General features: G+C 36.5%; 1 protein-coding gene across 1 annotated transcript; it reads left to right on the top strand.

Moving 5' to 3' along the window:
* The first annotated feature begins 8,538 nt into the window (after nucleotides 1–8,538).
* Nucleotides 8,539–17,710, top strand: LOC143388355 (olfactory receptor 14C36-like). Its single transcript, XM_076842173.1, has 2 exons — nucleotides 8,539–9,467; nucleotides 17,650–17,710. Exons 1-2 carry the CDS (start codon nucleotides 8,539–8,541, stop codon nucleotides 17,708–17,710), a joined length of 990 nt encoding a protein of 329 aa, XP_076698288.1.
* The last annotated feature ends 3,825 nt before the right edge of the window (nucleotides 17,711–21,535 follow it).

A 21,535-nucleotide genomic window follows, 5' to 3' on the forward strand; every position in this document is an offset into this window, starting at 1 on the left:
CAAATTAGTAAATGCAATACACCACATAAATAGAATAAATAGATTTAGAGCTATGGTAACAAAAAGGTCATGGTTATGGCACTAAAATAAACATGAAGTCCAATGGAATTGAAAGTAGATGCAGAGACAAACCCATGCAAAGTCGCCTGACTCTTGACAAAGGGGTCAAAAATATATGTTGGAGAAATAATCGCTTTGTAAACATGGTGCTGGGAAAACTGAGTATCCACATGTAGAAGAATAAAATTATGTCCTTATATCCCACCCTGCACAATAGTCAGATCAAAATGGATTGAAGATGTAGAAATCCAGTCAGAAACGTGCAACTTCTAGAAGAATGCATAGGGTCAGCAAGTATTGGTGCATCCACTGACTTCCTTAGCAAGACCCCTGAAGCTCAAGAAATAAAACCAATGATCAGTGAGGTAGCATTAAATTATAAAGCTTCTGCACAGCCAAGGAAATGATAAAGAGTGTGAAGAGAGCACAACTTCAGAGTGAGAGAAAATCCGTGTCAGCTATTCTTCTGACAAGAAATTTATATCTGGAATATATAAAGAAGTAAACAATCTGAACACCAAAAAATCAAATAACCCAGTAAAAATTAAAAGAACTAAACAGATATTTATTTAGAAAAGAAATACAAATGGCCAGCAAATATATGAAAAAATGTTCAACATCTCTAGCAATCAAGGAAATGCAAGTCAAAATTACATACAGATTTCATCTCATACTAGTCAGAATGGCAACTGTCAAGAATAAAAATAATAAATGTGGGCAGGTATATGGGGAGGAAAGGACCCTAGTAAATTGTTGGTGGGACTGCAAATTAATATAAACATTGTAGGCAGCAGTATGGAAATTCTAGGAATGGGATCATCATATAACCCAGCTTTACCATTTCTTGGTATTTATCCAAAAGAACTAAAATCAATATGCCATAGAGATACAGCCATATCAATGTTTATGGAAGCACAGTTCACAATAGGCAGTTATGGAACTAGCTCAGATGGTTGTCAACAGATGCATGAATAAAGAAAATGTGATATATGTACACAGTAAATTTTATTCATTCAAAAGGAATAATTGTGGCATTTTCTGGTGAATGGATGGAAGAATAAAACACCATGCTAAGTAAAATAAGACAGACTCAGAAAGTCAAGGATCAAAAGTTTTCTCCCAAATGCAGAATCCAGAGTAAAGTAAGGGGGGAAATGGAGTTAGATAACATAAAGATATATGGAAGACCAGTGGAATTGAGGAAGGAGATCCAGAGAAAGGGAGAGGGATGGGAAATGGTCATGTGCATGTATAAATATACAACAATGGATTCCAACTGTATGTGGATCTGTAAAGCACTAATTATTAATTTAATATAAACATTAATTAAAAATAAAGATAAGGCAGACCATCGAATAGAAGATGGGGAATCAGGGAAGAAAGAAGAGGAGAGAAAAGAGGGAAAATCAAGAACTATAATGGAGTAAAATAAGTTCAATGTACATATGATTATGTGAAATTGAGTCTTTATGTACAACTATAAAGCACTAATAAAAGAAAGATAAGTAAATAAAATAAAAATGTTCACTAATGTAATTCTGAGATAAGCAGTTACTACCTTTGGAAATGTAGAGATGACCCCTCAAATCTTCAGAAGAGATTCCTGAAAGGAGGGTCTGCTAGTGAACTTGACATTGGGGGTTCTGAGCTGGATCACGCAGTGCCAGGATGTGGACTTCTAGTAGGGAACTGTGCCTGGCCAATGCAGGTATCCCTGAAGAGTTCAAGGAGGCTGGTTCTCAATATGACCTGAGTTAAAGAAGAATAACCCAATGACTGTTATTAACCACTGTTCATCACACACAGGGGAAACTGTAAAAAGAGACTCTCTAATACACTCCCTTCTCAGAAATTAATGGTGAAAACCTATAGAGGATTGATATTCATTGAATTACAGAAGAGGGTGTGATAGAGGAGAAATTTTTGTGTTGGTGAATATGCCTACAGTGGCATTTCTGTTCATTATAATGTACTATCAAAAATCAATTAAGAAAAAATCATATTTACATTAGCATCAAAACTATGTATACACTTCAAAATACTGTGATCCTGATTAGAATAAGATGTACTCCATGTTTCTATAAATATGTCAAAATATACTCTATTGACATGCAAAACTAAAGAAAATTAAACTATAGATCAACTATTTATGGAAAATTTAACCTAAGAGTGATCTATCTGTGGACCTAAACTACACAATATTGATGAGTGAAATTGAGAAAAAAATTAAAAAATGGTCTCAGGTCTCTGGACCAGGTGGTGTGAGCTGCTGTGTGTACAGCTTGGCCAGGCACTGAGGGCAAAGGGCCACCAAAGCTTGAGTGGCAGCATTCATGTCTGTTTAGGGACCCTGGGTCAGGCAGAGAAAAGCTGTAGACAGAGCAAAAGAGACAGTGGAGGAGATAAGATCCCAGAAGATATGCAACATAGTAGATTGGATATTCCTGCTTTAATACCCAGTGTGAGGACTCACAGTGAAAGGGGAGTCTCTGAGCCACTGTGAGGAGAGAGGAATGTCCCCTCAAGGTTGGTGACTGAAGGTGTGGGTCGTATTCAACATGAATAAATTAAATAAATAGCAAAGGAGAGTAAAATGATATTGACTAGCCATATACTTAGGTCAGTTGGTGAAACTCTTGTAGCTATAGTTGAGAGAAATCAGTGTACTCACATATTGCTGAAAAGAACAAAATTAGCTCAACATAATATGCACAAATTTGTCCACCAAATATTGGCATAAATGCATACTGAAACAATGCACAGAAATGTTGCCTGAACTGGGTACTTTGTATGTATTTTGTATGCGTGAAAATGCGTGCCATTTTATATTGATTGATCATTCTTCCATACTTCTGAAGCTGGGAAAATTTTTGTTTATGGACTTTTTTCTGATGATCAACTTCCTTTGCAAAAATAAAAAGTAAACTAACTTTAAATTAGAGACATTTGAAGACACTAGAAAATATTCATTTTACTAAAACTATTAATGAAAATGCAACCATAACATAGCAAAACCTATGACATTCATGAAGCACTACTAAGGGAAAAGGTGTAATACTAAATGCCTACATCAAAAAAGCTGAAAGTCTAAGAACAGATCCTACAATGACAGTAGAAAAGCAAACACAAATGACACTTAAAGTAAGCAGTTGAAAAATCAATGATAGATATTGGAGAAGAAATAAATAAATTAACACTAAATAGCAATACAAAAAGTATCAATGAAAGCAAAAGTTGTTTATGAAAATACAAACAAAATCAACACACCTTTAGACCTTTAGAACTTTAGACCTTCTACACTAACAATAAAAAAAACCCAAGGTAAATAAAATATCACAGAATAAAAGAAACCTTATAGCTGGTGTCACAGAAATGCCAAGATCATTAGCAACACTTTTGAACAACCACATCACAACATATTGTAAAATATACAAGAAAAGGATAAATTTGGGACAAATATAGCATACAACATCTGAATTATGAGAAAATATATGACCTGGACATCCATAATGACCAAGAAATTTGAATCAGTATTAAATACTTCCGAGTAAAACAAACAAAAACAAAAACATAAAAACCTCCAATAGCTCATGGCTTCACTACTGTTCTATACCAAACATTCAAAGAGAGTTGACCCCACCTGTCTTGAAACCACTCCAGGGAATTGAGATGAATTTCAACTCCTCAAGTCACATTCCACAAAAAAAACATCATTTCCCTAGTATAAGATCCAGAAAATTACACAAAAATCACAAAAAAGAGGATTACAGACCCTTATCCTTCATCAAGACCCATGCAAGCATTCTCAGCAAAACATAGAAAATGAATTCCAACAGCACATCAAAAAGATAGCACCCTTTGTACATATGGAATCTTTCCCAGAAGGGGAGAAGCTCAAAGACAATGACAAGCAATGCCACACTATGATAACAGAACAAAGGACCAAATGCTTATAGAAGGATATATAGACTTTTAAAGTTGCTGGTATACATATATAAAATGTTCATTCTCTAAAAGAATAAAATTGTAATAAACACTACAATGTGGATTAATTTGAAAAACATTTGACTGACCCAAGTCATAAAAAAGAACCCATACTAAATGATTCTACTCAACCAAACCTGCAAGACATAAATTTAAACATGGAGATTATACTTAGTGTCTTCAAGTGACTGTAAGTAAGGCTACGTAGGGACAATGGATAGTGTTTCACTGAAAGTGATAAAAATATCTGGGAACAAGATGTATTTAGAAGTTGCACAATTTGAAATGTGGTAGATAAAACTGAATTGATAACCATGAACTTTTACAAAGGTTAACATGATGTCATGTGAATTTTATCTCAATGATAAGAAATTTTTGCAGCAAAACTGCAGATAGTGTTAGAGGTTTCCCATTTACAGGTTGGTGAGTGAATGAGAGTTGCCCACTACTCTTAATATTATCTGACTCCCAAATACCCCTAATTCACACTGAGGTGAAGGAGGGCAGAGATGGAAACACACAGTGAGAAGCATCAGTCTCTCCTCAGTGTTTCTCATTTCTCACTGATGTCCAGCAGAGGAATTCCACTGCTTCGTCCACTGTCCATGCTGGCATGTGGCCGGGTCCTCTCTCCTGGGCTCAGGAGGGATGATGCCTGATGGTGTGCTCAGGCCTCCTGCTGTCTCTGCAGGCTGAGCTCTGGGCTCCCTGGGGTCCTGCTACCACTGGGCAGGCACCAGGTTCACATAAAGCAGAGGGGAATGAGCCTCCCACATCCCACATAGCATTGAGCTGACTGCACACATGCACCCTGGCTGCAGACAGAGTTGATGGGAAAAACCAAGGAGAGATGCAGTTCTGCTCCCCCCAGATAACAGGAGACACTCAGGTGTGAGTACTTGGCAGTTAGAGTCCAGGCACTTCTGAGCCTTATTTTCATGCTGCTCAACAAATTGCAGTTTCATCCAGCTTGTGAGCCACCCCAGGAAAAAAAAAAGAATTATAGGAACAATGAAGTCTTGTAAACACAGTACTATTTTCTGATTTCCAGTGGACTGGACGTCTGCACAGTGTTTGCAAGTAATACATGTGATAGTTCTTCATGTTACTTCTTATTGGTTTAAAATTCTTCTATTCAAATAGCTTTTATTTACCACACACTTAGAAAATGCACAAAATTATCTGCACAGTTTTGATGGCTGACAAAGAAATATATTCAGATTAAGGCACAGGGACAAAATGCCAAATACATTGCAGATGACAGGGAGGTAGATATGAATTCATTTATGCAAATTACATACATTCATATTTTCCAGTAGCTGTTGGAAATAAAAACATCCAATATGGTATATAATTTTCATTGAAATATTTTGAATTCATCAACCTCACCTTTTTGTCCTAATCACAAATATGTTCTCATTTTCAATAATTGTTCACATTTTAGAATGAAAGCATATCATTTAATGAGGATGTGAGTTTAGTGGTAAAAATATAACTATAGGGTCATGCAGCTTTGGAAGCACAGTATGAGGGTCAGAAGTGCTAAAGTGTTCCTCAGCATCACTCAGTAACTGATCAATAAAACTAAACCATAATTGCTAATATAAAAATATGTAATTTAGAAAATAATTAAAACCTGTATTTTATAACACAAACAATCCACTGCATTTTTTAATGCAATCTACTTATTTGATAGTTAAGAGCTGTCAGAGAAGTACCAAAAGGAAAAACTCCCAGCTTTCTCCACTAACAGACAAAAGTATTTGCAGAAGCCCTTCTTCAAATTACTGGCATTAAAAATATGCTAATTTATCTTTATGATTCTATTCTTGACCTTTTTGTTTCCTGACCTTTGTTTTATTTATGTCACCAACTTTTGGTGTTTATGGGAATTTTCAATAAGCATTTAATTCCTTAGAGGACAATGTAGTTCTAAACATGCTAAAATTATGAGGTCAAACTAGAAAATTGAAGGCTTATTTCTTATTTTTAAAAAAATCTAGGTGAAGAAATTAATCACATTTTGGAGATCTACAAGAATACTTGGAGGACCCAAGGAAATAAGGTAGTGGTACCATATTTATTTTGTCATATCCATAATCTGAAGTTTCCTGTGAGACTGATACATGAAAAAAGTAAGTCAAATATAGAGAAGAATTTTTCAAGAAGTAGTTAAACACATAAGCAATGAAGGACATCAATTAAATTCATATGATTCAAACTGATTACTAGAAAATTTACTAAGTTCTATTGGAAAAATAAAAATAGTACATGGTTTAGTATAAAAAGTGGAAACAAAAAAAGTCTCTGTAGTTTATGCCAACTTCCAGATCCTGAGCACATATTTGTTTATCTTATATTTGACACAAATGTCTAGGGGTGGTGAGAAAGGACTCCTGTAGTGTCTGGAAGTCAGTATAAAAGGATGAAAACCTGCAAAGTTTTTAATATGCATTTGTCTCATCACCCATAACCTTCTGAATTTGTCATATGCATTTATATTTTCACATAATGTATTATTGTATTATTTCTCTTAGGGTAATCAATTTACTTGAAAATACCAATATTTTTCTTCTTTCCAAAACTTAACCATCAAAAATAGCTGTAGCCATAGTTGTGTCATCGGTTATGCTTCTTGAGCAATTACTGCTATAAAGACATCTTACCTTGCAAGTGCACAGGGCACCTTCGATTGCATGACCTCCCACCATCCCGCACTGTGTGTGCTATAGTAGTGTAGAAGGGGCAGAGCCTGCTTGGGAGCTCTTCATCTGTAAGTCAGTAGCATAAAGAAATCTAGTCCAGGGGAGTTATCAGTCAACAAAGCCACCAGGCATTAGTTTATTACCACTGTGAATGAAGTCATGCACAAGCTACTAAAAAAGATGAACAATACAAGGTCCCAAATCAAGAAATTTGCACCAGTGATCTGAGTGATGAATACATACAGATTTAATTCAAGGCAATACAATATGTCTGTTTCTAACACTGTACAGAAGTGGGGAAAGTTTAAGATTGTAAAGCAGTTTCCAGAGGAAAAGTTTCATTTGAGCCTTCTTTAAAGCCCAATACACAGTAATGGAGAAAAGTATATCAAACTATGTCACAGTTAGAAAAGGCTTCTGACAGCAAGTTCCAAGGTATGCTATAAACAAGGGGGTCACGTGGGAGTGAGCCTCAGGTTTGTGTCAGGGAGGAATGGGGGATGAAGCAAGACAGTGTTCAGGTAGACAGAGTAGGACTCCTTGAACTTCACCCTCACTGTAAAATTAACACCAACCTACATGTGTCTGGCTACCCACCCCTGACCCTGGGGGACACACATTTCCAGAGGAACCCAGGGAGGCTCAATAGGAAGATCACTTTTCTAAGGGTAAGTGTGGTTAACCTAGAAGGTACTGAGAAGGACCAGGTTTGCAGAGGGCAGAGGAAATGACAATATGAGTGATTCTGGATTGAGTCACCTATGGGTGGTCTGAGCTGCTGTAGAAGTGTTGTAACTAACCATGGGAAAAACATTCTTTTAACATATATATTCAGTACTTTTTGTGTAATTATGATGAGATGAAAGAAAAATAATGGAAGTGTCAACAAAAAAAGTATAAATTATTGTCTAGACAAAGGAAATTTCAACTTCATGGTGCTGAACACAGAGTGAGAACATATAAATATACAGAGTAGAGGTTTAGGAGAATGTCAGCTGGACGAGGACCCAGAGGCTCTGAAGACCTTACCCTGATCACCTGGAGAGGAATAAAGAGCCCCAGCAGGAGCTGGAACAGGTCTGGCTGAGGGTGTGTGTCCATGAGACAGCACCACCTTTGTCCTGGGGAGCACCAGGGAGAGTGGGGGACTTCAGCAGAGTTCAAGGGCACTCAGGTCACCTCAGTTTTCCACAACACTGTACTTGTGATGCTGGAAGGGGAAAATTTGAAATCTTGAGATGGTTTTCTCATGAGCAAAATGTTTTCATGTTCGTAGTGATCAGTACTCCACATGATATATATAGATCTTTAAAAAAAAACAAAAAAAATACAATATACAGTATAAGTTGAATTATTAGGTGTGGACATAATGGCAAAATAATATTGAATTTTGTCTATGGAGAAGGATGAAGGTAAATAAACTACAGATCATTAAACAATGAACTGTCACACAGGTGGGCATGCAGGCGAGGAGGTGGGCAACCCTGGAAGTGCTCTGCATGGAGTCTCTGGAGGTCAGGGGAGGCCTTATGGGGAGCTGAGCACAACCCGTGCAGGTCAGGCCCAGACCCTGTGCTGCAGACTTCAACACCAGCACTGGGAGGTTCACTCTGCTAAGAAATGAGTAAACATATCAGAAAAACAAGAGTGATGTTTCTATGCAGAGAAAGTGACTACAAAATACAAGAAAATTATTTGGACATGAATGTGTGAACTAATTGCATTAATGAGGTTTTTTACTTCCTCTTTTTAACTCTTCATCACCTCAAACAACCAGAATTTCTAGTAAATGGCCAATTCCACCATGGTAACTGAATTTCTCCTCGTGGGCTCTCCTGATGGCTGGGATCTGAGTTTCCTCTATTTCACAGTATTCCCAATGACCTACCTGGGTACCCTGTTAGGGAACCTTCTCATCGTCACTGTCACCACTGCTGACCAGAACCTGCACACACCCATGTACTTCTTCCTCAGGAACCTGTCCATCTTGGACATGTGCTACATTTCAGTCACTGTCCCCAATGCCTGTGTCAACTCTCTCACTGGCAACAGGGCCATTTCAGGGGCTGGCTGTGCAACACAGACCTTCCTGGTCTTTTTTTGTGCATATGTGGAGATGCTATTTCTTACCATCATGGCCTGGGACCGCTATTTGGCCATCTGCCAGCCCCTTCAGTACCTCTTCATCATGAACCCCCAGATTTGTGTCCGCATGACCCTGGCCACCCTGATCAGTGGTGTGCTGTATGCAGGTGTGCACACTGGGAACACATTCCGGCTGTCATTCTGCCAGTCAAACGTGGTCTATCAGTTCTTCTGTGATGTCTCCTCTCTGCTGAGGCTCTCCTGCTCTGACACCACCAGCAACATGATTCTTATTCTTGTCTCTATTATAGTTGTTGGTGGTGGCTGCTTTGCTATAATAATCATGTCATATATTCACATATTTTCTGCTGTGCTGAAATTTCCCACCAGAGCCCCAGGGAAGGCCTTCTCCACCTGCACCCCTCACATCCTCATGGTGTCCATCTTCCTCAGTTCTGGCACAGCTGTGTACCTGAGGTCCTCAGCAACCTCTGACACTCTCCAGGACATGGTTCTCTCTGCCTTTTACATCATGGTTCCTCCCTTCTTGAATCCTCTCATCTACAGTCTCAGGAACAAGCAGGTAAAGGAAGCTGTGAGGAGAGTTATGCAAAGACAGTTGTTCTCAGGGAAATGATAAAGTTGCATTTCAAGATTATCCTCATTTCCCTGTTTGTGGTTCTTAGATAAAGCTCTTCACATTTGGGCTTTCCATCTAACCCTGCCTACACTGGGATTACATCATTAGGAGCTGATTTATTTTATAAGGTATATTTTGTGATTTACCATATTTTTCCATGGATACTTCATAAAATGTGTAATTTTGTCATTATATACATTTTTATTTTTAATTATTTGTTTTAATTTGTTATACATGACAGCAGAATGCATTTTAACTCATTATTCTAATTGGAGTATAATTTCTTATTTCTCTGGCGGTATATGATACAGAGTTTTACGGTTTGTGCAACCATACATGTGTGTACATAGGGTGATAATGACTGCCTCATTTTGCCAGCCTTGTCCACCCACATCCTTCCTCCCCTCACTCCCTTTTGCTCAATCTAAAGTTCCTCCATACTTCCCTATGTTCCCCCCTTTTATGGATCAAAACTGCATATCAGAGAAAACATTTAACCTTTGGTGTTTAGGGATTGGCTTATTTCACTTAGCATGATATTCTCCAACTCCATCCATTACCCGAGAATGCCATAATTTTATTTTTTGAGGATGAGTAATATTCAATTGTGTACATACTACATTTTTGTTGTCCATTCATCTGTTGAAGGGCATCTAGTTTGGTTCTATAGTTTAGCTCTTGTGACTTGAGCTGCTATAAACATTGATGCGGCTGTGTCATTATAGCATGTTGTCTTTAAGTTCTTTGGGTACAAACCAAGAAGTGAGATAGCTGGGTCATATGGTGGTTCCATTCAAAGTTTTCTAAGAAATCTCCATACTGCTTTCCAGAGTGGTTGCACCAATTTTCGGTCCCACCAGCAATTTATGAGTGTACCTTTCCCCCACATCCTCACCAACAGGTATTGTTGATTTTTGTTGATAATTTCCTTTCTGACTGGAGTGAGATGAAATATTAGAGTAGTTTTGATTTGCATTTTTCTAATTGCTAGAGATGTTGAAAATTTTTTCATATACTTGTTGATCAATAGTATATCCTCCTCTGTGAAGTGTCTGTTCAGTTTCTAAATCTATTTATTGGTTGGGTTATTTGTTGCTTTGGTAATAAGTTTTTTGAAGATATATATATATATATATATATATATATATATATATATATATATATATATATATATATATATATATGTCCTGGAGATTAGTGTTCATTCATGTACATGTGGTAAAGACTTTCTCCTATTCTGTAGGCTCTCTCTTTATGTTCTTGATTTTTTCCTTTGTTGTGAAGAAATGTTTTAGTTGATATCATCCCATTTATTGATCTTTGATTTTATTTCTGGTGTTGTGGGAATCTTTTTAAGGAAATCATGTCCTAAGCCAACATAATGAAGATGTGGTTCTAATTTTTCTTCTACTAGGCACAAGGTCTTGGGTCTACTGCCTAGGTCTTTGATCCACTTTAAGTTGAGTTTTGTGCAGGGTGAGAGATGGGGGTTTAGTTTCATTTTGCCACATATAGATTTCCAGTTTTTACAGTACTATTTTTTTAAAAAGCTATCCTTTATCTGAAATATTTTTGGCACCATTGTTTAGTATGTGATAATTGATATTTATGTGGGTTGGTCTCTATGTCTTGTATTCTGAACCATTGGTCTACAAGTGTATTTTGGTGCCAAAACCATGTTGTTTTGTTACTATAGCTCTGTAGTATAGTATACATTTCTGTATTGTGATGCTTCCTGCTTTACTTTTCTTGCTAAGGATTGCTCTTGCTATTCTGGATCTCTTATTTTTCCAAATGCATTTCAAAATTGCTTTTTTCTATTTCTATAAAGAATAACAATGGGATTTAATAGAAATTGCATTAAATCTGTATAAAGATATTGGAAATATGGTCATTTTGACAACATTAATTCTGCCTATCCAAGATCATGGGAGGTTTTTCATTTTCTAAGGTCATCAATTTCCTTCTTGTTTTTTGTTGTTTTCATTGTAGAGGTCTTCTACCTCCTTTGTAAGATTGGTTCCCAAGTATTTTTTATCAATACATAATTTAATAAAAAGTATAATTCAACATATTTGCTGAAATTCTTTGAGGATATATGTATCCTCAAAGATGTATATATATATAATTCATCCAATTCATCCAATATGTCCTCTTACCGATATCAAATACTGTGAAAGAGGAAAATTTTACCAATTTAAACTACAGATAACTTATACTCCATAATCTATTCTATATATAGAATTATTATTTTTGTATTTTTTTCAAATAATTAATTGACAAAAGTATATATCACAGTTCTTGCATATTTGACACTGCAAGAACTGTGATATATACTTTTGTCAATTAATTATTTGAAAAAAATACAAAAATCAAATCCTAAAGAATTTGTGACCAAAAATCCAGAGAGAAACACAATAATATTTCTCTCCATCTAGAACATTAAAAAAGAAGAATTTCTTCATCCATGAAGTATTCAGAGGACCATTGTTACCACCCCCTGAGTCCTGATAATAAATCCAACTGCTGGGAAATAGACCCCACCTTTCTTAGCTGTTCATGAGTGACCCAGTGTCAGGGACCAAACCCCAAGGCTGAAATGCAGGTCATCTTTTGGACAGTTTTCCTCCCACAATGTAATTGTCTGGCCTCAGTGTCTGATTCCATGAACACTTAAATTTCTCTCACTTTACTAGACTTTTAACTTCTCTCTGTACTTGTTTCCTAAAACCTTGGGGCAGTTTATTTAATTATTTATTTTCCCCAGAGCAGCAATTGAATCCAGGGGAGCATCTTCATACTTTTATGTGTTTAATATAGAAACAGGGTCTTAGTAAATTGTTTACTGTCTCATTATGTTCCTGATGCTGGCTTGGAAACTCTTCTTCTCCTGCCTTAGCTCCTGATGCACTGGAATTGCAGGGATGGGCCACTTCCAAGTCTTGTGGCAATCTTTCATCATCTCACAAAAGTTATTACTCTCCAAACATTCTACTGTCCTCACTGACGTATGCTTTGCCAACTATTAATTATAGCTGACATATGCTCATATCAAGTTACCTAGGAATACTTATATAACAAAAAGAGAAAAAACATGTATATATATATATATATATATATATATATATATATATATGAAAATAATTACATCAAATTCTAACTTTTGAGAAACAATTTTATTCAGCAGTACACTAATAGGAAAAAAATGCAAAAAAAAAAAACCTATGTAATTATTACCTAGGTAAATTTAAAAGCCTGAACATATTTGATTGATTAGTAAAGGCATTTCTTAAAGTTTGCAGATAGGGGAATGCTTGTAATAGGAGCCAGTGAACACCTCAGCACTGGCTGCTACAGGAAGCCTTGACTTGCTTAACAGGATCCAAACAGAACACAAGCTCCATCCACACACTGTGTCTATGGTTTCTGTTTCCCACTGCTCCAATGTTCCCTGCTAGAGCAAAAAGACCTTCAGAGTATCCCAGATGAATTCTGCAAACCCCACATTTACATGCATTTCCTCCAGAACTATAGCTTATTGAACCTCTATGGGTGACTTGTATCAACAATTTTTAAGTTAAGTTAGGTGGGTAAAGTTTATACTTAATATATGAATTAAGAATGAAATTAAATTGCAAAACCATCCCTAATGATATGTATCTATCTTGATGAAGACTTTGGATGTTTTCCTTATGTTATAAGATGTTTTATATTGAAAGATTTGGTGATGAAGGAAACCAAAAAAGAAAATATTGATATAATAACTTCATGATATTTCATATCTTATGTCAAATTACACAAAAACACTGTAGGTGTGTGGGTGTGATATGAAACTTCTTCAGAATTTAGAAAAAACTTTACTTTGTGTGCAAGTTTTGTACAAAGAAACAAATTTTTATAGTAAGATAAATAGTGTGATAATATCTATTGTAAAGAGAGCCACCAACAAGACATTATGGTAACATAATATACTGAGTGCTTTCAGGTAATATTCATGACTGACAATATTATGCCATAACCATTACATTTTTCCATGTTTTAAATAGCCTTTACAATATTCATATTAATACCAGAGACATATACCATTGTAAGAAAGCAGTTGCTTATTTTAGTAGAGTTAAAATCCATATTTGATAAGAGTTTTAACATGATCATTGAGAAAATGAGGGCCAAGGAAGGTGTGGTGGTAAAGTCATTGCAGTCCCTTAAGAGATGTCAACTATTTCAAACTGACAAAATACAGAAGCAGCTTAGGACATGTAAGGAATTTGCAAGACCACCTCTGTTGTACGCTCATGGATGTAGAAGACAAATTCCGTTCCAAACTGCCTTGGGGCCACCCCAATAGCACAGGGGCCCAGAAAGTGAGTTTTTCCTGCTCAGCAAGGAAGACATTCAGAAATATTCACAGCAGTAATTTCAGGTACCCAACTGTAGCGCAAGCTGTCAACAGACTTTGGCATTATATGCATTGTGCTGGCTCTGCAGGAATGCAGGGTGCTCAAGTTAAGGGGTCATGCTGCCTTTCACCACCATCTTTAAAAAAGGCCTCATATGCCAATCATACTGTAGCAAGGTGTGAGGCCCTGCAGGCTTCCCCTGACCAGGTGATAGATGAAACTCTGAAGGTGAAGCCAAAATTTGAATGGAATTTCCAGAAATTAGAGGTTACCAAAAGCATGAACTGCAGGCCAAGAAAAGCTGCTGGCTACAGAGATAGCTAAAGGAAAATAGAGCATTTGCCTGTGCTCTGCAAATGGCAAAGCCAAAGAGCAGGAATACCTAAGCACTTTGGAAATATCTTCTTGTAGTCAAGGGTCTTAGATGCTACATGAGGAATTATAGGCGGAGTTGAGGGACATATTTGTTCAACAGGGTTTTGCATTTCCTCATCCCTAATCCATTCTTTATATGCCCCTATTACTGCCTTTTGCTATTGGAAGATTTACTCTCTGCTAGTGAATACTGGATGTATGTAACTTCTTTTGATGTTTTATAGGGGTTCACAGCCAATAGTTCACCTACAGTTTCAGGAAAGATTTTGGACTTCCACTTTGGGGCAATGCTGGAATTATAAAGACTATGAAACACTTGGAGATGGACTAAATTAATTTTGCATTGTGAAACAGACATGGGGTTTGAGGGGTCAGCAGTAAATGTTATTAATGGGATGTGAGGTGTCTCCCAGTAGTTCCTCTGTTAAAGCAGAAGTTTTTGTCATTTGTCTCTGTGTCTTCTATTCTGTACCATTGGTCTACATGTCTCCTTTGGTGCCAAGACCAGGCCATTTTTGTTACTATAGCGCTGTAGTATAGTTTAAGGTCTGGTATTGGGATGTCTCCTGCTTCACTCTTCTTGCTAAGAATTGCTTTGGCTATTCTGGGTCTTTTGTTTTTTCCAAATAAATTTTATAATTGCTTTTTCAAGTTCTATGAGGAATGTCATTGGGATTTTAATTGAAATAGCATTAAATCTGTTTAATGCTCCTGGTAGTACAGCCATTTTCACAATATTAGCAGAAGCATCCTATGACCCAGCTATCCCATCCCATTATTTATGCAAAAGAACTAAAATCAATAACTACAGTGTTACAGCCATATCAAAGTTTATGGAAGCACAATTCACTATATCCAGTTATGAAACTAGTCCAGATGATGGTAAACAGATGAATGAATAAGGAAAATGTGATATATGTACACAGTAAAGTTTTATTCATTTAAAAGAAATAATTAAACTGTGACATTTTCTGGTTAATGGGTGGAGAAAAAATCATCATGCTAAATGAAATAAGACAGACTCAGAAAATAAAGGGTCAAATGATTTCTTTCATATGCAGAATCTAGAGGAAAGTAAGGAGGCAAATTGGGTTGGATATTATAAAGACATAGGGAAGATATGTGGAATAGAAGAAGAAGATCCAGAGAAAGGGAGAAGGGATAGGAAAGGGTCATGAGTGTGTGTAAATGTACTACAGTGGATTCCACCTCTATGTGCATCTATAAATTCCAATAAAAATAAACAAACAGAGGCTGGGGTTGGGGCTCAGTGGTAGAGTGTTCACTTATCATGTGTGAGGCCCTGGGTTTGATCCTCAGCACCACATAAAAATAAATAAATGCAATAAAGGTATTGTGTGCAACTACAATGAAAACATAAATTTTAAAAATAAATAAATAAACAGATGAGGATAAGGTAGACTAGTAAAATAGAACAGGGGAATCGGGGGAATGAGGAGGGGAAGGAGGGGATCCAAGGAGTATAATAGAATAAATTAAGTTCCATGTGTGTATAATTATATTAAAGTGAATCTTTATGTACAATTAAAAATAAACAATAAAGGCAAAATAAGTAAAAAGAGTTCCATGAATAAATTCAGAGATAAACAGTTACTACCATTGGAAATGTAGCACATCAGGTAAATGCTGGGAACCAGGGGAGAGATGACCCCTCAAAGCTCAGAAGAGACCTCTGAAAGGAGGGTCTGCTAGTGACCTTGGTATTGAGGGTTCTGAGCTGGATCTCACAGTGCCAGGATGTGAACTTCTGGTAGGGAACTGTGCCTGGCCAATACAAGCATCCCTGAAGCCTTCAAAGCAACTGGTTCTGAATATGACCTGTGATTAAACAGAAGGACCCAGTGACTGGTATTAACTACTGCTTCTTACACACAGGGGAAACTTTTTAAAAAAAAACAATGTATAATATGACCAATTCTCAGATATTAATGAGGAACAACTATAGAGGGTTTATATGCAATGAACTACAGAAGAGGTTGAGATAAAGAAGAAATTTTTATTTTGATAAATTTGTCACCAGTGGCTTTTCTGTTCATTTTAATGTACTACCAAAAAATCAATTAAGAAAAACCATCATATTTACAGTAGCATCAACCTATGTATATGCTTCAAAAGACTGGGATTCTCATTAGAATACGATGTATTCCATGTTTGTATAAATCTGTCAAAATACACTCTACTGTCATTGGTAATTAAAACAGAACACATTTTTAAAAAAATATAAACTAATTAGACTAAATTTAACCCAGGAAATGAACAATCTGTGCACTTAAAATTACAAAATATTGATGAGTGAAATTAAGACAGAAAAAAAAAATGGACTCAGCCCTCTGGACCTCAATGCACACAGCTGGACCAGGTGCTGAAGGCAAAAGGCCACCCAGCCTGGAGTTGCAGCTCCCCTGGCCTGTTTGGGGACACTAGGCCAGGCAGAGAAAAGATGTGGAAAGAACAAAAGAGATAGTAGAGGAGGTAAGAGCCCAGAAGACATGATACACAGTAGACTGGATTTTCCTTTCTTCATACCCACTGTAAGGGGAGCCTCTGAACCACTGTGAGGAGAAAGGAATGTCCCCTCACGTGTGTGACTGAAAGTGTGGGTTGTGTTAAAAGTGGATAAATCAAATTTTTAAAAAGAGAGTATATGTCTTGATCAAGGATCCATATACAAGCATTCTCAGCAACACCTAGAATACCAAATCCAATGGCACAATGACTAGTCATAAACTTCAAGTCAGTTGGTGGATCTCTTGTAGCTAAAGTTGAGAAAAATCAGTGTACTCACATACTGCTGACAAGAACAAGAGTTAGTCCAACATCATATGCACAAACTTGTCCATCAAATATTGGCAAAGTGCATTCCATGGTCAACCCACCTAACCCTAACCCTAACTTTAAATGAGAGATATTAGAAGCCACTGGAAAACACAGATTTTACTAAGACTATTAATGAAAATAGAACAATACAAGGAAAAACGTGTGACATTCATGAAAAACCTATGGCATTCACTACTAAGGGAGAAGGTGTTGCACTAAATGCCTGCATCAAAGAAACAGAAAGAATAAGCGCAGACCCTACCATGACAATAGAAAACAGACACTCACACGTGTAAAAAGCAGTTGGAAAAGAAATGATAAACATTAAATCAGAAATAAGCAATTAACACTAAATATCAACAGAAAATATCAAGAAAACAAAAATTTGTTTGTAAAAATAAAAACAAAATTAGCAAATCTTTAGCTATGCTAACAATAAAAAAGACCCAAATGAATAAAATATCAAAGAATAAAAAGAAGACCTTTTCACTAATATTACAGAAATGATAAGATCTATTAGCAACTCATATAAACAAATACATACCAACATATTGGAAAATCTATACAAAAGGAATAAATATGGGACAGATGTAACACACCTGAACTCAATTATGAGAAAATAAAAGACCCAGACATTAATATGACCAATAAATTTGAATCACTAATAAAAGATTCCTAGTAAAGAAACCTCCAGCAGCTCATGGCTTCACTACTGTTTTACCAAACCTTCAAAAAGAAGAGAAACCACGTCTCCTGAAACCACTCCAGGGAACTGAAATGAACCTCAACTCCTCAAGTCACATTCCACAAAACCATCATTTTCCTAATATAAGATCCAGAAAACTACACAGAAACCACCAAAAACGAGGATTATAGACCCATATCCTTGATCAAGGCATATACAAGCATTCTCAGCAAAACTTAAAAACCAAATCCAACAGCACATGAAAACAATAGCACTCCATATATATGAATGTACCCCAGGAGGCAACAAAATCCAACAGACAATGATTCACAAATCACACACCATTTAAAAGAACAAAGGACCAAAATGGCTATAGGTAGATATATGGATTTTAAAAATGCTGATATAAATATATAATGGAAACTTATTCATCCACTAAAAGAATAAAATAGTAATAGATGTTATAATGTGAAACAATTGTGAAAATATCAGGCTTAGTGAAGTCATAAAAAAGATCACATACTGAATGATCTACTTATACAAAATCTCCAGGACATAAATTCAAACATGGAGATTATACTTAGTGCCTTCAAGTGACAGTAAGTAAAGATAAGTTGGGACAATGGATAGATGTTTCATTAAGACTGAAGCAAATACTTGGGAATAAGATGTACTTGGATGTTGTACAATTGCATATTTTTGTACATAACACTGAATTGATAATAACAAATTGTTACAAAGGCTAAATTCATGACATGTGCCTTTCATCTCCATGACAAAAAAATTTGCAGCTAAACGGCAGATAGTGTTAGATTTTTCCCACTTTCAGGTTTTGGAGTGAGTGAGAGCTGCCCACCACTCTTGATGTTAACTGATCACCATAAACACCCCTAGATCACACTGAGGTCAAGGAGGGCAGAGATGAAAACACACAGAGAAACATCAGTCTCTCCTCAGTGTTACTCATTCCTCAATAATGACTTAGAGTGATGTCCAGCAGAGGAGTTTCTAAGTGTCATCCACTGTCCATGCTGGTACATGGCCAGGTCCTCTCTCCTGAGCTCAGGAGGGCTGCTGCCTGGTGGTGTGCTCAGGCCTCCTGCTGGCTTTGCAGGCTGAGCTCTGGGCTCCCTGGGGCCCTGTTACCACTGACCAGGCACCAGGTTCACTTAAAGCAGAGGTGACCTAGCTCCCCACATCCTACATACCATGTGCTGACGACCCAGATGCACCCTGACTGCAGACAGAGTGGATAGGAGAAGCCAAGGAGAGACTCAGTTCTGCTCCCACCTGGAGAACAGGATACATTCAGGAGTGAATTCTTGGCATTATACTCCAAAGGCATCTGAGCCTCATCTTTATCCTGCTCAGCAATCTGCAATCTCATCCAGATTATCATATAGACCAGAAAATTAATTCTGCAAAGAATAACTGGCACACAGAAGTCTTGTAAACACTGTAGTTTTTGTGATGATTTCTGTTCTTCACTGATAGTATACCTGGAGTATGGTGGAGATCTGCACAGTGTTGGCAAATACCACATGTGATAGTTCTTCATGGTGCCTCTTGTGGGTTAAAATTCTTCTTTTCAATTCACTTTTACTTACCACACACACAAATGCACAAACTTATCTGCACAGATTTGAGAGATGACAGAGAAATATATCCAGATTAAGGCAACAAGGACCAAGTACCAAATACATTGCAGGTGACAGGGAGGTAGATGAATGAATTCATTAATACAAAGTACATACTTACATATTTTTCAGTAGCTATGGGAAATAAAAAACATCTAATATTGTATACAATTTTCATTGAAACATTTTTAATTTATCAACCATACTTTTTTGTCCTGATCACAAATCCATTCTCCTTTTCAATAATTTTCACACTTTATACTAAAGGTATATCAGATGTGATGAGGATGTGTGTCCATTGGTAGAAATATAAAAAATACAGTTGTGCAGCCTTTGCAAGTACATTAAGAAGGTCAGGATGTAATAAAGTACTCCTCAGTATTCCTCTATGGCTGATCCATAGCACTACCATAATTACTAATATAGAAAGATATAATTTAGAAAATAATGAATTCCTGTATCTTACAACTCAAGAAATCTTTGCATATTTTCATGCAATCTGTGTGCCATACCTTTCCTCATGTTAAGCACTATCAAGGGAATTACCAAAAGGGAAAGCTCCCAGCTGTCCCTACTTTAGGAGAAAAGCACTTGAAGCCGTCCCTCTTATACTTCTGGCATTAAACCCATGCTAACTTCTCCTCCTACTTCTGTTCCTGATGCTCATGCTACCTGACATTTGCTTTATTTATGTCCCCATATTTTGGATTTTATTAGGAAATTTTAATAATCATTTCACCCTTTAAAAAGATGTAGTTCTGAACACTCTAAAATTATTGAGGTCAAGGTAAACAAACTAAAGATGATTTCTTAGATTAAAGAATCTAGGTTCTAAAGTACTCATATTTTGTAGTTCTGCAGGAATACTTTGAGTGCTTATGAATGTTAGATGGTGATGCATATATTTATTGTATCATATCCATAATCTGAACTTTTCTATGAGACTAATCCATGAAAACAGTAAATTCAATTCAAAAACGTTTTTAAGTTGTAATTAAATCACATAAGCAAAGAAGAACATCAATTAAGATGATATAATTCAATCTACTTCATGGAGAATTAATTAATTTCTTTTGGAGAAACAAAAACAGTATATGTTTTAGTAGAAAAAAACTAGAAACAAAGAAAATGTCTGCAGTTCTACATCAGCCTCCAGATCCCAAACACATATTCAATTGTCCATCTCATATTTGCCACAAATGTCTAGAGGTTTTCACCAAGGACTACTGGAGAGCCCAGAAGTCAGTATGAAAGAATGAAAACCTGCAAGGGTTTTTAATATGGATTTATCGCATCACCCAACATCTTCTGAACTTGTCATATGTATTTACTTTCTTACACTCTTGTATCATTGTATTATTTTTTCATCTTAATCAAATTATATAAAAATACCAATACTTTTTTTCTTTCCAAAACCTCAGGATCTGAAACACCTGTAGTTATATTTGTATCATTGGTAAATACATGTTGACAAATTTCTGCTTTAAAGAGACCTTACCTTGCAAATGCACAAGCCCCTGGGCTTGCATGACCTAACATCAGTGTGCACTGTGTATGCTACAGCCATGTAGAAGGGACAGAGCGTGTTTGGGAGCTCTTCATCTGTAAATCAGTAGAATACAGAAAGCTATTGCAGGTGAGTAGTTAGTCAACATAGGCACCAGGCTTTAGTTCACTAACCACTGTGTAGGAAGTCATGCACTTGCTACTAAAAGGAGAAAAACATGAATGATACAATATCCAAATCAAGGAATTTGTACCAACAATTGTATTATTGATTACATAGTGATTTAGTAAAAAATAGTATAACACACTGATTTTTAACAATACACAAAAGTGGAAAAAATTTGAAATTCTACAGAGTTCCCAGAAAAATTATTTTTACCTGAGCCTCCTGTGTAGCCCAATACACAGTAATGGAGAAAATTAAATCAGCATGTCAAGTAGAAAAGGGACTCTGTCTCAAAGTACAAGGAGCATGCTGTGAACAAGGATGTCACTCAGGTGTGAACTTCAGGTTTGTGTCCAGGAGAAACTAGGCTGGGGAGAAACAGAAAGCAGGTAGACTGAATGGGACTACTGGAAAATTCATGCCCATTGTGAAATAAACATCAACCTCCCTGATT

This window comes from Callospermophilus lateralis, unplaced genomic scaffold (assembly GCF_048772815.1).
Source record: "Callospermophilus lateralis isolate mCalLat2 unplaced genomic scaffold, mCalLat2.hap1 Scaffold_1105, whole genome shotgun sequence".
NCBI classification, from domain to species: domain Eukaryota; kingdom Metazoa; phylum Chordata; class Mammalia; order Rodentia; family Sciuridae; genus Callospermophilus; species Callospermophilus lateralis.

What these genes read in the sequence shown, in the direction of transcription:
- LOC143388355 (XM_076842173.1), top strand. Translation starts at nt 8,539, where the DNA reads ATGGCCAATTCCACCATGGTAACTGAATTTCTCCTCGTGGGCTCTCCT. An exon ending in AGACAGTTGTTCTCAGGGAA is followed by an intron (nt 9,468 to 17,649) that starts ATGATAAAGTTG and finishes ATTGGAAAATCT; the next exon opens with ATACAAAAGGAATAAATATG.